We start from the raw sequence: 16970 nt of genomic DNA, 5'->3' as shown, positions 1-16970 counted from the left end.
TCCAAGTGTTTGAATTTCTGCCAATTGTTTTCTTGTGATTGAGTTCCAGTTTTAAAGCATTGTGGTCTGAGAATATGCAGGGAATAATCTCAATCTTTTGGTATTGGTTGAGACCTGATTTGTGACCCAGTATGTGGCCTATTCTGGAGAAAGTTCCGTGTGCGCTCGAGAAGAATGAGTATTCTGTTGTTTTAGGGTGGAATGTTCTGTATATATCTATGAGGTCCATCTGGTCCAGTGTGTCATTCAAAGCTCTTGTTTCTTTGTTGATTTTCTGCTTAGATGATCTGTCTGTTGCTGAGAGTGAAGTCTTGAGGTCTCCTACAATTAACATATTGTTATCAATATGACTCTTTATTTTGGTTAACAGTTGGCTTATGTAGATGGTTGCTCCCACGTCAGGGGCATAGATATTTACAATTGTTAGATCTTCTTGTTGGATTGACCCTTTAAGAACGATATAGTGTCCTTCTGTGTCTCTAACTACAGTCTTTAGCTTTAAATCTAATTTGTCTGATATAAGAATTGCTACCCCAGCTTTCTTTTGAGGTCCGCTGGCATGGAAGATGGATCTCCATCCCTTCACTTTCAGTCTGGATGTATCTTTAGGTTCAAAATGAGTCTCTTGTAGACAGCATATGATAGGTCCTGTCTTTTTAACCAATATGCAATCCTGTGCCATTTTATGGGAGCATTTAGGCCGTTCACATTGAGAGTGATTATTGAAAGATATGAATTCATTGTCATCATGTTGCCAGTGAAGACCTTGTTTTTATAGATTGTCCCTGTAAATTTCTGTTGTATATCACTCTTGGGGTCTTTCTCCTTTTATAGAACCCCCTTTAATATTTCTTGCAGGGCCGGCTTAGTGGTCACATATTCTTTCAGTTTCTGCCAGTCTTAGAAGCTCTGCATCTCTCCATCCATTCTAAATGACAGCCTTGCTGGATAAAGTATTCTTGGCTCCATGTTCTTCTCATTTAGTACCCTGAATGTGTCTTGCCAGGCCTTTCTGGCTTGCGAGGTTTCTGTGGATAGGTCTGATGTTCCTCCCTCTGTATGTAAGGAATCTCTTCCCCCTAACTGCCCTTAAGATGGTTTCCCTGGTTCTAAGATTTGTGAGTTTTACTATTACATGCAGGGTATTGGCCTGTTCTCCTTGATCTTGGGAGGGGTCCTCTCTGCCTCTAGGACACGAATGTTTGTTTCATTCTCCAGATTAGGGAAGTTCTCAGCTATGATTTGCTCAAATATATCTTCTAGTCCTCTCTCTGTCTCCACCCCCTCCAGGATTCCAATAATTTTGACATTGGAATGCTTCATGGTGTCCCTTATTTCTCTGATTCTATTTTCATGGATTCTGAGTTGTTTTTCCCTAGCCTCCTCTTTTCCCTTTTTATCTATCAAATGGTATTCCAGATCACTAATTCATTCTTCTGCCTCACTTAACCTAGCTGTTAGATTATCTAGATTTGATTGGATCTCCTTGATAGCATTTTTAAGTTCTGCCAATACAGCTTTCATTTCTGCCCTTACAGACTCTATGTTGCCATTAATTGATTTCTCCATTCTAGCTATTGTCTTCACAATTGCTAGCCTGAATTCCATCTCTGACATCTTGGTTATATCTGCATCCATTTGTAAATCTGCGGCATAAATCATAATCTCTGAGTCTTTCCTATTTTGGGGGTTCCTCCTCCTAGTCATTCTGTTGATGGGTGGTTGAGGAAATGTATAGAGTCCAAATTATTGACCACAACCCAAGTAAGATGCACCTGTTTTCTAGGGACCTTAGGTTGCTGGCCTCTTGTTCTCCCAGCCTGTCTTCTGGGTGAAGGACCTGCCACGCTGTTACTCAGGCAACCGTGTTTGGGCAGAGGTGCCCTGCCCCAACTGTGGCGGGGATGGGCTCAGTGGGAACTGGTTTTGGGGGGCTTCTGTTCTCTGGCGGCTTTCTGTGTCTCTTCTGAGAGTCAGAGCAGAAGAGACCGTTTCCAACCCTCTGCCTCAGAGCACAGAGATCACAGTCTGTTCTTCAGTGAGCTCTCCAGGCCACAGTCTCTCCGTTTCTGTCTGCGCTGCTACAAAGTGCAGCGTCCTGGGTTGTGTGCCCCTCCACAGCGCTCCCAGTCCTGCCTCCAGGTCAGGCACATCTCTGCCCTCTGTGACTCTAAAACCGCCAGCCGCCTACAGTTCGCATGCACAACTGCACCACTCTGGTTTCCATCTAAAGTCCTTTCCCCGCCGCTACCAGTCTGCGAGTCTGTGCCCGGTCCCCAGGGCAGAAGGCTATCACTCACTGATGGTGTAGGATCCCCACGGCTAGGCTCCCTCCCACTGCCATTTATCCTCCAATAGCTGCCCACGGAATCATGGCTCCCTACTTCATACCTCGAAACCAACCACCTGCAATCTTCCATTTGTAGAGATCCAGATCTTACATCTCAGGCTGATTTCGTGGGTGCTCAGTGTGGTCTGGTAGATATCCAGCCCAATTCTGGGGACCAGTTGGCATAGGGTCCCCTACTCCTCTGCCATCTTTTCCCCTCCTGGTTCACTTCTTTTTAGTGTAATGCTCCTGTCCCAACCTCACTTACTTCAAAGTGTCCCAAACTGTCATCACTATCACTAGTAATTCTTTGTATGTGCTATGTAATTTTGACCTCCCAGGTCAAATGCCAGGTTAGCACTTAGATTTCACACTGTACGCATGAATTATACAATCAGTTGTACAATCAATGAGCAAAAAACAGGTGGAGTCTGCTTGATTAGAACCACCCTTACTTACAGCTAGACTACATGGATATTTCATCTTGTATCCCCCCAAAAATTATTGCCATACTTGCTGGTAACTAAAATAAGAAACTTAATTAACCTCATGATACATTTCAGCCAGTATCATCGTAAGTGTAATACAAAAATCAAATCTAGCTTAAAGAAGTAATCATTTATAAAATGTCAGCCTAAGCAAAACCACTCTCTACACAGAAACAGATTTCCCTCTCAAATTGTAGTTTATCCACTTTTCAATTACATCCTGTTATAAGCAATAATTTTCTTTATGAGATGGTTAAAAAAAGGGAATATTTTGATGTTTCTCTTTTTGTGTCACATGTTGCTCTTTTATTCTTCTTGTAGACCCTTGGCATTCACACACTAATTTTGAAAATTTGCTCTCCAATTTTGGACACCAATGATACATAGCTTATATTCATAGGTTTTCTTCCAACACCCAGCATCCAAGCATCATACATAAGTCAGATGCCCAAATTACATATATGCATTTTGGTAAAGACAAATAGAATTGTCCACTGAATTATTCCAATAGCTGTCTGGTTGGATGTCAATGAGCAAGTCAGAATCACATACTTCTCACCATAGGTGGAAGGGCTGCTATGGTCCTAGCTTTCTAGTTATCTATATAATTGCAGCTGACATACAAGAATTGGAATTCAACTTTCCTAAGCAACATTCCTACTCAGACATCCCCTCTACTTTGCAAGACTACTTTTATGGAAAATCCATATATGTGAAGAATGGCAGAGTGAGATCCCAAACCATTATGTCTTAACCCCATTCCAAGCCAGGTACACATTACTAAAAGATGCTGAAAGAGCTAGTGACCACATGCTTCCAGCTGCTGCAGAACTTCCGCTTTCACAGTTCTAGCCTATGCTCTCTAACTCTTGTCATTTGCTAAATCAATTGCAATAAAATATACCCCCAAATCATGGTCTGCCGTTTGCCTGGCAAACAAATTGTGTAAAGGTTAAGTCTGCCCAGTTTTAAATTCCTAATTATAGCCTCACCCCAAAAGAGGTCTGTAAAAATCATTCGAAGTCAAAAGAACTAGTGAAAATTTCCAGATGAAATGAAAGAAATACATAGAGCTAAAATTGTAAGTATGTCCAAGAGAACAAAGGCAAAATGTATAAAAGTCAAACCAAACTTTAAATTCCTTGAAGAAGGGGCACCTGGGTGGCTTAGTTGTTAAGTGTCTGTCTTCGGCTCAGGTCATAATCCCATGGTCCTGGGATCAAGCCCCACATCGGGCTTCCTGCTCGGTGGGAAGCCTGCTTCTCTCTCTCCCACTCCCCCTGCTTGTATTCCCTCTCTCACTATCTTTGTCAAATAAATAATAAAATAAAAAAAATCTTTAAAAAAATAAATTCCCAGGAGAACTCTTCTCATTTTAATGTGCAATACTCAGCTTAGTACTCAGATTTGTTCTTACCAATATTTAGGACATCTATTTTAATCCTCCCATAAAGGATTGTGCAAGGATTTTGGAATATGAAAAACTTAGACTTATATTCCAGCTCTGTCACTAATATTTTGACCTTTATAAAGTTACTTAAGGTTTCTGAATTATATCTCAGAATATGGACAATTAAGATAACGTCACAAGGCCATTTTAAGGGTTAAATGAGATAATATATATTGGATTTCTATATATAGCCACTTCACAAGGATTGGTAGTTTTTATTCTGCATATTGGAATTAATTAGAGCTGGTTAAACTGTTGCCATCTCATCTCCTATGGTACCTAAAAAAGTGAAAATCCAATAGAATTCTTGTGCTCATTTCTTTTTTCCATACCCATGTGATTTACCATCTCTGCCAAGGGCACTTTCTGTGTCACAATCTGAATTACTGACCACACAGAAAAAGACTGAATAGTACGAGAGGCCAAATTCCACCATCTGATATGCACTGAAGCTTAGCTCTGAAAAGCAGAATAAGTTAAACTTTCCACGAACTGACAGCAGCATTTTTACATGATTTATGATCTGCCAATTCTCCATCTTCCAGAAAACTGTTTCTTTACAACTATATATTCTAGGAATTTCTAATAGTACTTGTCAGACAAGAACTTCCTCTCAGATTTTCTTCATAAACCCATTTAATGATTCCCTCTTTATATTTAAGAAGGGAGTGGTTGAAACGGCAATTTTTTTAAATTTTCATCTCTGAATTTGGAACACAATTTTGTATTTACAGTCAAATATATACCTTAATTTATCACCCTTCTTTATCTGAAATAATAAAATCAGTTATCTAACTTTCTCACCACAGTATCACTTAATTCCAGTTCTTTCAACTGGCTTCTCCCCATAAATGAGTTTTCTGGTCTTACAAAACACCTCAATATTTTTTCTCCACCTATCAGCCCCATGAAAGATAATTTTCTTCCTCTCCCAGCCTGTATTCCATGATCTATTATTCTTTAGTCAATCACTGGGCAAAAACTTGAGCCTTGGTTGAATTCCATTGTCACTTTTCACCAAGCATCTATTTAAGCAGATCAGAGATATTTTATAACCCTGGAAGCCAACTCCTTTGAACCCCAATGGTAACTGCAAGGGCCTGTTGGCATTTCACTCTCCCAGTCCTCTAAAGATTGTTTTAAATTCATATCATGGAGAATTCCAAATATATACCAAGTAAACCAAATACCATAATGAACCCCAATACACCCATCATCCCCATTAACAAACATCATTCATCTGTCATGTTTGTGTCTTTTAAACTTTACATTGAGCGGGCCCCCACATCTCAGCTCTTTAAATGAAATTTCCATATATTAAAAAACACAAATCTTAACAGTCTAATTTTCATAAATAGACATCCATGTAATCCACACCCCTATCAAGATATAAAAGATTTCTTTCAGAACAGAAGGTTGTCTCATGTCCCTTCCTACTCAAACCCCTTTCTACAGAGGTAACCAGTGTTCTGATTTTTTCTGATTAGTTTTACATGGATTAGATCAGGTTAATTTTACTAGTTTTCTAATGAAAGACTAGTTTCTTTCAATAAGCATTATATTATTACAACTGTTAGATTCATCCATATTGTTGCCTATATGTTGATTCCCTTTTATTATAGATATTTCTTTTTTTTTTTTTAAAGATTCTACTCATTTATTTGACAGAGAGAGAGAGAGTTACAAGCAGGGGGAATGGCAGAGGGAGAAGCAGGCTCCCGCTGAGCAGGGAGCCTGATGTGGGGCTCCATCCCAGGACCCTGGGATCATGACGTGAGCTGAAAGCAGATGCCCAACCGAGCCTCCCAGGTGTCCCTATTATAGATATTTCATTTAATAAATATACTTCAATTTGTTTAAACATTCTTCAACTGATGGCATTTAAGTTGTTCCCAATATGCTGCTATTACAAATAATGTTGCCATAAGCATTCTTGCACAAGTCTTTTGGTGGACATGTACATTCGTTTTTCTGGGGTAAATATGCACAAGTGAAATGGCTTGGTCAAAAAGTAGGCATATGTTGGGGCACCTGGGTGGCTCAGTCAGTTAAGCAGCTGCCTTCAGCTCAGGTCACGATCCCAGGGTCCTGGGATTGAGCCCTGTGTCGGGTTCCCTGCTCAGTGGAGAGCCTGCTTCTCCCTCTCCCTCTGCCTGCTGCTCCCCCTGCTGTGCTCTCTCTCTGTATCTCTGTCAAATAAATAAAAACAAAATCTTAAAAAAAAGTAGGCATACATTTAATTGCCTCTCTAATTTGACTACATGTAAAGACAACAAATGACTCTATTTTCAGCAGAACAATGAGAGTCTATGGCATGATCTGGCAATAAAAATACACAAAATATATCCACTGTGTGCTCTTAATCCAACACTTACAAGAGACAAGGATCTGAGTGACCATCTATATGATACTTAGTAAATTTTGCCAAACCAATGAATAACATAAGGTTGCCTGGTTGTTCCTAATTTCAATGGACAAAGTGGGGAACAAAGAACAAACTCAGAAATCCAAACTCCCACCACAAGCACTGCACAAATGACAGTGTCTATATCTGCCTTGAAAGAGACCCTGTACCTCCTATGGCCACAGAGCTGAGATGGATGAAACCCAAACTCAGAATATCATCCTGTGAGTGTCTGAACTGCAACAGAAATTGAATTCCCAGACTCACGAGATCTTAACTGGGAAAGAATGGAATCCTAAAAGTTAGAATGGGGAGGGCTTTATTATCGTTTATTTGTAGTAGTTCTTGAAATCAAGTAATGTAAGTCCTCCAACTTCTGATCTTTTTCAAAATTATTTAGACACGTCTTAGTCCTTTGCACATCCAGATAAATTCAGTATTATTTTGTTTCTTCAAAAAAAAGAAGAAGCAGCCTTCTGTGATCATAATTTGCATTTTGTTGAATCCATAGAAAAATGTGGGGGCAACTGATATCTTAGAAACATCAAATCTCCCAATTCATAAAAATTATAAAGCTCTGCATTATAGATTTATAAGTTTTCTGAGCAAGGTGTTATAATTTCTGTGTAGGCCTTGCATGACGTTTGTCAAATTTATTCCTAAGTGGGCTTTTTTGATACTATACTACTTTTATTAAATTTTATTTGTATTTACTTAAATTTCATTTTTACATTTGCTGCTAAAATTTAAAAATACAGTATTATTTTTTATCTGATCAATCTAGGTAAATTTGTCTAGGACTACCTAGATATTGATTTTCAGGTAGTTTAGTGTATTCGTTTACATGGAATGCCATACCAAATGCCATACCAAAAAAACCAAAATACTTCTCAATGTTTGAGCTGTAATGTCAAGATCAAGGTGCTAGTCAATTTGGTTCTCCAAGGATAAAGGCCCTCTTCCTGGCCTGTGGCCACCTGCTTGCTGTGCCCCCATTTGGTAAAGAGAGACAAAGGAAGCAAATTCTCTGATGTCTCTTCTTATAAGGGCACTAATCCCACCCTCATAATTTCATCTAAACCTTTTACTTCCCAAAGGCCCCATCATCAAATACCATCACATTGGGGGTTAAGGCTTCAATGTATAAATTTTAGGGGGACATAACTCAGCCCATGGCACGTAGCATTTTCTATTAAACAATTATACTTTCCATAAATAGAAATGTTTTGATTTCTTCCTTTCTGATCTTTATGGCCTTTATTTCTATTTCTTGTTTTATTGCAATGGCTAGAACCTCCAATATGATGTTGAATAGAAGTGATAAGATGGCTCTCTTTGCCTTGTTTCTGACAACAAGAGCATTCAATTTCATACCATTTAGGATGACAAACTTTAAAAAAAAAAAAATCTATTATTCTAAAACTCACCCTGATCCAATCACCAAGTGATCACATATTCTACTTCACTGAGAAAACAGAAGCCAATAACAGTGAATTATTGTACTCTATGCCCCAGGAGTACAAATAAATGTTTTTTGTTTTTTGTTTTTACTGTCTTTCCTCTCACTTTCCATTACAGTGAGGAGGGTTTCCCTCATACAGTCCAAATTCCCATACCGTTCCTTTTCTCAAGATTGACTCTTCGGTTATTCATTCTATTTCAGTGTCTTCCTTTCTGCTGGTGATCTTTTAACATCAAAATCTTCAATTAAACTGAATTAATCATTTTTATCCAAACTAGTTCCTCCAGCTACTCCCTAACTCAATTATTCAAAATTGAAACCCAAATTATCCTGGCATCTCCCTTCCTACTCAACCTCCTCCCCATGTTCAAAAAATCACTAACCATCATAATGATACCTCATATATATCTTTCAATTTCCCTCTAATTATTTGACTCTGTATTTTGTTCTCTAGTTCACATTACAAAAAAAAAAAAAAAAGTAATTTAATTAGTCTCCTCTTTTCCAGTATTAACCCCTGCAAAGAGTCTAGGTGCCTACCCAAAAATCTATTCCCCACTTCCTGTTATATGCCATAACTTCATTTTTTCACAGTGTGGCAATTTGTCTGTTCTTCCATTCAGCTTGAGAGATCATGTGACAAATTTCTGGCCAATATGAGGTAAGAAAACATTTTAGGAAAGCTTCTAGGAAGTATTGCTGATGAAAGGTTCACTCTTCTTCTTCTTCCCTGATGCTTCAAAAGAGGTTATATTGGCAAGAATTTCAAAAGCCATCTCTTGATTAGGACATCAAGAACCAGGGGCGCCTGGGTGACTTAGTTGGTAAAGCATCCAACTCTTGATTTCGGCTCAGGTCATGATCTCAGGGTCCTGAGTCGGGGTCCATGCTCAGCAGGGAGTTTGCTTGAGATTCTCTCTCTCCATCTCCCTCTGCTCCTTTCCCTTCCGCTTCTCCTCTCTCTCTCTCTCTCTCTCTCTCTCTCTAAAATAAATAAATAAGTGTAAAAAAGGGGGGGGGAACTATACTGAAGCATGACAGACTAGGGCGTTGTAGACTGGGTCTCTGCAGTTTTAATAAAGTTTCTATAAAAACTCTGTAGTAAAATGGTTTAAAATAAAACAATCTCTGTGAGACATATATGTGTATTTTTTTTCCTATTGTATATATATATATATATATATATATATATATATATATGCAATAGAAGATCTTCATGAGTTTAGGCCACTATGGTCTGGTCCCTGTTACATATAGGTGCACTAAATACTAATCACTACATGCATTCAATCCTATTTACCATATGATAGACTAATCTCATCATGTCACTCTTCCTATTAGAACTCTAAAAGGCTTCTAATTACCATAAGATTAGAATCCAAACATCTAATGTGGTGCAGAGAACACTTTTTAACCTGGAAACTGATTTGTTCTCTGGCATCCTTGTTGGAGGCAATTCTTCCTTTATTTTTAAATACAACAATGCTTCATTACTTATAGGCTTCTAGTGTTTGTGTTTTTCAACATTTGGATCTTTAAATGATATTCTCTCAGCCTTTCCTCTTCTTTCTCCAAGATTATATTTTTAATTCCTAATTCTCTTTAAGGGTTTATTTTAAATATTATTTCATTTAAGAATCAATCCTTCCTTGATCCATCAAAGTTGTGTTGAGTGTTCTTCCTGTGTGCCACCAAGTGAGAAGTTTTTATCCTTACCATAGTTATTATAAACCCGAACTGAAATTTTCTATTCATCTCTTTCTCTTTCTGATAGACACTTTAAAAGATGCTTAAAAGAAGGTATTATGTCTGATTCACCATCTTCCCCACTATAATTATAAGATAGAACATTTTACATACTTAATATATTTTTGTTAAATTTTAGTTAAAATAGAGATATAGCAAAACTTCTAATTTTTATTTATTTATTTAATGTCATCAGGACTTTCAATTTTACTAGAAACTTGCTATAAAAGGGTTAACAGGACTACAGAAAAACAAGATTTTAAAATATAAGAATTGTTATATTTTAGAACAAAGCATTTTAATCTTTCAAACTTTTGAACGTGAAGAGCTTTTCATTGCCCTTCAGCAGGATATTTTCACTGCATATGCATGCACCTTAACATCTGTGCCATTTTGTTTTGAATGTTTGACAGAGAAATTATTCAACAGGTACCCCAGCTGTCAAAGCATGCCATTTGTGATGCTTCAACAAGCAGCAGAGACTCTTCAAACTATATTGCACCTGAGCAAGGAAGCCTCCACTGGGAACTACCACCTTAAATGTTTCAGAGCATACATAGGACACTTACACTTTTCAACATCAGATCTCCAGTATTCCTGTAAAACTGTTCTCTGCTGATCATCCCCTTCTTATTTTTCGCCTAAGGTGACAGTGATATGATTGATACTATTTACTGGCTTCTCAAAGGCCTCTAAATACTGTCTTATTGCTGACATTTCACTTATCTCTGGTGTCTTACTTGTCAGTTATTTATATCATGTATTAATTATTTCTTTATTTAATGATGACCGCCTGAGAAGTTCCGTGTGCTTGATGTACATTTTTTTTGATATCATGAAAATACTGAGTAGTAGAGATAGAAAAGAGTAATGAAAAAAATATATATGCAAGCAGTTTTAAGCTACTGCTGGGAAGCATACTCCAAATCTTTGCTATATAAGAGAATTTCTTCATATAAGGTACACATTTCATTATTTTATGGAAAATATTATTTGAAAGAATGTTGTGCCATTTAAGATGTGACACAAGGGAATAGTACTCATTTTCTAATTCTCTAAACCTATTATTTCTCCTCTATTACTTGTCTCCATTGGTGATTCCTTATTCTTCCTACACTAAACAAGAAAACTTGAAACAGTCCTCAAATTCACCTTCACAAGTTCACACATATATCTAATCCTACTAAATCTATTGTATTTACTCATTCAGACAATTCTTAAGTACCTGACACATGCTGGACTTTGATATATGATGAGATGGAAGGATAAGCTAAATTTGCATAATCCCTGACAGCATGGATCTTATGGACCAGCTTGAGAGACAGACAGACATTAATCAAGTAATCTCAAAACACAACTGCAGTTATACCACAAGTGTTAGAAGGAGAGGTCCTTAGTGCTCTTAGTGCATTTAATAAAACTCCACTTAGGAAGTGTTGCATTGTTCCCAAAACTTAAGGGAAAATAGGGCATCAGTAGATGAAGGAGCTTTGGAGTATTTCAGGAGAGGGAAGAACATATGCAAAAGGTTTAGTGGTCAGGGGGATGCTTTAGGTTTGAGATACTAGTAGAAAGCAGTATTCTGGCTGATACACTGGTGTGAAAAGTGGGATTAGAAACTTTCAAAATGAGTCTGAAAAAGTTTAGTAAGGACTCTTCTTTTTTTTTAACATAGGTTTGTTTTTTTCTTTTAGATTTTATTTATTTATTAGAGAGAGAGAATGAGAGAGAGAGAGAGAGAGCATGAGAAGGGGGAGGGTCAGAGGGAGAAGCAGACTCCCCGCCGAGCAGGGAGCCCGATGTGGGGACTCAATCCCGAGACTCCAGGATCATGACCTGAGCGGAAGGCAGTCGCTTAACCAACTGAGCCACCCAGGCGCCCCTAGTAGGGACTCTTCTATGTCAAACTTTATAAGACATATTAAGAAATCTGGTTTTTAGCATAAGGTGTTTAAAGCCAATGAGTTACTTTAAGCAGAAAATGGAAAATGAGGAAGTGATGTGATCAGATTTGTGTTTTGAAAGGTGATCACTTAGCTGTATAAAGAAAAGACTAGAAAGGAGTAGTCCTTTCAGATGCTACTGAGAAGACATGATCTCTCTGACACAAACACACAAAAAGTGACATTAACTATCACTTATTATGATCTAATTGTATAGCTTGGGGGAAAATGAGAAAGGACAAGGTTTAATGGGGTGAAAAGTCACAACACTTCTGTACATGTTGATTTTAAGATACCTCAGATTAGGCCAACAGCTGATGTCAAATAGATATAAAGGTCTGTGCTTAGAAATTCTAGGCTGGAGATATAAACCTGAGTTAACTGCATACAACAGATAATTAAAACCAAGAGGCAGATGAAATTGCCCAAGTGCAGGAGGAGGCCTAAGACTGGGATGTGTCAACCTTTAGCACATCATGTCTGAGGAGGGAACAATAAAATTAGAAAGCAAAGCAAGAAATAAATAGCAACAAAATCAAAGAATGGCATCATAATAGGCAAAAGAAAGAGTATGGTGATTAATATAACATAATAAAAACTATATAAAAACTCATTTAAGGTATAAGGTCTATAGAAAAATGAGATAGTACCTGTGGTTTGTGTCACATATCATAGTTTACAAAATGTCTTCATATGTATCCTCTAGGTTATTATGTCATTTAATCCCTTACACAATCTCGTGAGGCAATGCTGCAGTTTCTGTGCTACTGCTGTATTATACCACACTTCATGCACTTACTTGATGTGCTTCAATAGAATACAGACATGACACATCACTGCACAACATTTACGCAAGGTATGACCACGTATGTGTGGGTGTGAACTCTATCACTTAATATCCAACATATATATGTTACAGCAAATGCCCAATTATGACTAGGCATTAGATAAACTGCTCTTATCTATTTAAACTATTCCTCCCACTAATAAAACTAAACCAAATGCCTCTGTACCTAGTACTGAAACTTTTAACAGTCTAATGCTTTATTTCTGCTACACTGGTAGACTTTATTATATTGTATATTTTTTTTTTTCTCGGTTCAAGTTTAATAGAAACAAAAGACAAAACGTGATGCCCTGCTACTGTACATACAGTTGGCCTGCCCCATAACAGCTCAGGCCCTTCTCTCCAGAAAAGAAAGGCTGGCCTCCCCAACCCCTGCAGAAAAGGCCTGTCCTGTCCCCATACCACATCTGCACAGTCTAAAGTCTTATGTTCTAAGCATGACAATAATACAAGAGAGATTTTGTTTTCATGGCCACCCACTGCAGCCCAGCCCTAAAACGACCCGGCGCTCACTTCTGCTTAGAGAAATATTCTTTGCTCTTCTGAACATCAGGCTTGATGGTATCACTGCCAGGCTTCCAGCCAGCTGGGCACACTTCCCCATGCTTGTCAGTAAACTGGAAGGCCTGAACCAGTCGCAGAGTCTCATCCACAGAGCGCCCTACAGGAAGGTCATTTACCGTGATCTGCCTAAGGATACCTTTATCGTCAATGATAAAGAGGCCCCTGAAGGAGATGCCTTCATCAGCCTTTAAGACTCCATAGTCCTGAGCAATGGTACGCTTGGGGTCTGATACCAAGGGAATATTCATGGGTCCCAGTCCTCCTTGTTTCTTGGGTGTGTTGATCCATGCCAGGTGACAGAAATGAGAATCCACAGAAGCACCAATCACTTGACAGTTGAGTTTCTTAAATTCTTCTGCCCTGTCACTGAAAGCAATGATCTCCGTGGGGCACACAAAGGTGAAGTCAAGAGGGTAAAAGAAGAACACAATGTATTTTCCTTTGTAGTCAGATAGGCTGAGATCTTTGAACTGGCCATCTGGCATAACAGCCGTGGCTATGAAGTTGGGGGCAGGATGCCCAATTTTGGCATTTCCCGAAGACATCTTGCTATCAGCGGCTCTGAGAGCAAAAAGGCCGAAAACAAGGCAGGAAGAAGACGCCTATTATATTGTATATTTTACTCAATTACTTCATACATCTATATCTCAATACCAAGTTTATTGCAAATCTATTGTTAGCAGAAATGCCAAAAAGTAGTGCAGATCAGGATATGATATGTTAGCATAAAGAAATAACTGGACTATGGGACAGAAGGCCTGAGATCTAGCTGTAGATCCATTACTTAGTTATTGCATGGCTCTCAATTAGTCCTAGAGCCTATAGTCTTGTTTGGTCTGCCCACCAATGCCATTGTATTACATATCCGATTAGCGCTGAAGTTTCTGGGCTGCCTTTAATCTCTCTGTGTCACAGTTAATTTATCTGTAATACAAAGAGAATGATAATATTGAAGACAAGATCATAAACAATGAAATGTAAACACTGAACGTAAGATGTCTAACACAGTGACAGTCACATGAAAGATGCTTAGGTGATACGTTCCTTTTATCTCTCTCTCCAATCTCCTACCATGTCTAGGTACGTTAAAAAAAGCTTTTTTCCATTTATCTGGTCAACAGTCTCACTTTCTTATTGAAACAGTATTAAAAAATACTATTAAACTATCAAAAGCTTATATAGATAGATATATTTAATACATTGCACTTACTGTTGATATATAAACACAGTTGGTTGGCCATGTTTTACAAATACTGTTTGATATGCTCCACACTTCAAGGAGAAGGCAGTATCCATTAGTTAGAAAAAATTACTTATCCTTTGACAACAGATTGACAACACCTACATAATCAACTAATTTTATGACCAGCCCTCAAGATATAAAACATGACATACAATAAACTAAGCAGAAGTAAGACTGTTTTCTTGAAGAAGTATATATAACCTGAGGACAACAAAATAAATAATACACAACAGAAGAATTATGCTACTTAATTTTGTTGCAGTGACATTGGATTTTAAGACCCTTTGTAGTCCTGGATATGGTAGGCAAATAAATTGGCTTTCATTTTCATTGCTTAAGGTTGAATGAGATTGTAGCTGTAACCAGAGAAATGATGAAAGGAAAAATTAATGAACATGAATTAAAAATTCTTCTTATGTCTGTATTGATAAAAAAATCTTCTCTAATGTGTTTGTTTCCCTTCCCAGCCCACCTAGAAGTACCTAGAAGCAACAGAGTCCTGCACTTCTGCTTGGTCCATCCCACCCATGCTGTTGTACCTTTACACATCTGACATCTGGGTTTGGGGGATGTCATTATCTAACCCTTCTCCCACTGACTGGGCTAACAGAATTGACTATGAGTTGAAAAAAGACAGAGAGAAGCCAGCAAGGAAGAATGAGAGAGGTTGGAAGAGAGAGATATCTGTAGCCAGTGGCGCTATTTTATAATAGAACACAATAACCATTTATAGAGTAGGTATCCTTAGGAACTTCACACTAAAATCAATATGCCAGCTGTGAAATACAGCTCTGCTGCAGGCAATTTTTTTTTCAAGAAAAAAAAATCTTAACAGATTTAACAAAATAGAAAGCATATGAGTGAATTTATCCTCCAAGATTGAATGCTTCCTGGGAACAGAATGTAGCAAGAAAATCACTAGCTGCCATTATGCTATGCTTAAAGCATAAAAGGAAGCATGGCAGGAGGCATGGCAAGATGGACTGTCTCCTCCAGGATGGTCTGAACTCATCAGTAAAGGCCCCATATGCTTATTAGGCTCACCTCCGAGTTCTATCCTCCCTCACCTTTACTCCTTATACACATATACACAAACACTCCCTTCTTGGGGTTAATATTAAATGGCTATTTAGATTTTAAAATATTTACCTAACTCTAAAATGACCAGGCACTTTTATTGGCTTGCTTTAAATAAAACAGTTTGTGTTTCTTCATGTCCTTTGCAAGGTTGACTGTATGGATACATTTTCTCAGTTGATATTTCATTAGGGATGGTGCTGCCTTTTAGATCCACTTGGAGGTACTAGAGAAATGGAAGGCATCACACACCACTGACAGAAGTATAACTAATGGCCCTCTCTCAGAATTTCTGACTCAGGGTTGATAAATGTAAGCTAGTAGGCCTGACAAAAGTTAGCAAAGTTCTTACAGAATTAACAACTAGGCTGTCAGTATTTTAAAGTGGGGAAATACAGCCCCTCTCAAACTGTCTGGATGTTTTTTTGTATATGATTAGATTCTGAGATAATGATAATGATGATAACCAATAATTTTGGACTCAAACTATGTATGTGTCAGACATTTTCTTATATATGTCATGCAGGCTCTCTTTTAAAAAATATAACTTAATCCTGCAAGGTAAATGCTATTATTATTCCCTTTCTACAGCAGAAAGTAGAAGTATAATGCTTCCTAAAATGAAAGAGTGAAATGATTCCTCTGGTTCCATTGAGAAGACTTGCAGCTGAAAACATTGTATAAACAGGGTCTGGATGCCATGAAAGAAATGAAAAAGTAGAATGGGAACTGAAGGGAAATACTTAAAAATTCCTCCTAAAATAAATCTGAATAGAAAATAAAAGGATTATTTCACAGTGAAAGATAAACACAAAGAAGCATCATTGTCCTACAGCCTCCTCTCATGGAGAAACATAGATATCAGATGAAGCCACATATTTATGGATGAAGAACTGTTTCAAGATTTATTCTAAAAACTTAGCTTAGAATCATGGATACTATAGTCTCCCACAGAATATCACTTGTTGATACTTCCACAAATTAATTACTCCTCTGGATAAATTTTATTCTTGACACATTATAAAAACCCTTTTACAATCAATTAGAGATGGGTGTCTAATTCTTGACCCATGTGCAGTAACAGCCTGCTGTAAGTTAATTTTTATTATCTTCTTAAATAACAAAACAAGAACATAAACAACGAAACCAGCATATGAGCTAAAAAACACGAGATTTAAGAGTTAAATACACTCCAGTTTGCAACAGGATTTACCACTCCTCAGATTTTACACCTGGCGGTTTTATACATTCATTTATGCACCTGCCTAGTGTTTAAATACTCCCATGGGTTGGGAGCCTGGGTGGCTCAGTTGGTTAAGCGACTGCCTTCGGCTCAGGTCATGATCCTGGAGTCCCATGATCGAGTCCCGCATCGGGCTCCCTGCTCAGCGGGGAGTCTGCTCCTCCCTCTGACTCC

The 16970-nt window shown here is 38.0% G+C and overlaps 1 protein-coding gene across 1 annotated transcript; it reads right to left on the bottom strand.

Annotated features, from left to right (window-relative positions):
* Positions 1-12905: 12905 nt before the first annotated feature.
* On the bottom strand, positions 12906-13830 carry LOC118356142 (peroxiredoxin-1). The gene has a single exon (XM_035723299.1). It carries the CDS (start codon positions 13776-13778, stop codon positions 13179-13181), a length of 600 nt encoding a protein of 199 aa, XP_035579192.1. The 5' UTR covers positions 13779-13830; the 3' UTR covers positions 12906-13178.
* Positions 13831-16970: the final 3140 nt, after the last annotated feature.

The sequence above is a fragment of the Zalophus californianus genome, chromosome 12 (assembly GCF_009762305.2).
Source record: "Zalophus californianus isolate mZalCal1 chromosome 12, mZalCal1.pri.v2, whole genome shotgun sequence".
Lineage (NCBI taxonomy): Eukaryota > Metazoa > Chordata > Mammalia > Carnivora > Otariidae > Zalophus > Zalophus californianus.
Note: the sequence above shows the minus strand (reverse complement) of the source record. Positions and strands in the feature narration are given on the sequence as shown.

Coding starts and splice junctions, on each gene's coding strand:
- LOC118356142 (XM_035723299.1), bottom strand. CDS start 13,778: ATGTCTTCGGGAAATGCCAAAATTGGGCATCCTGCCCCCAACTTCATA.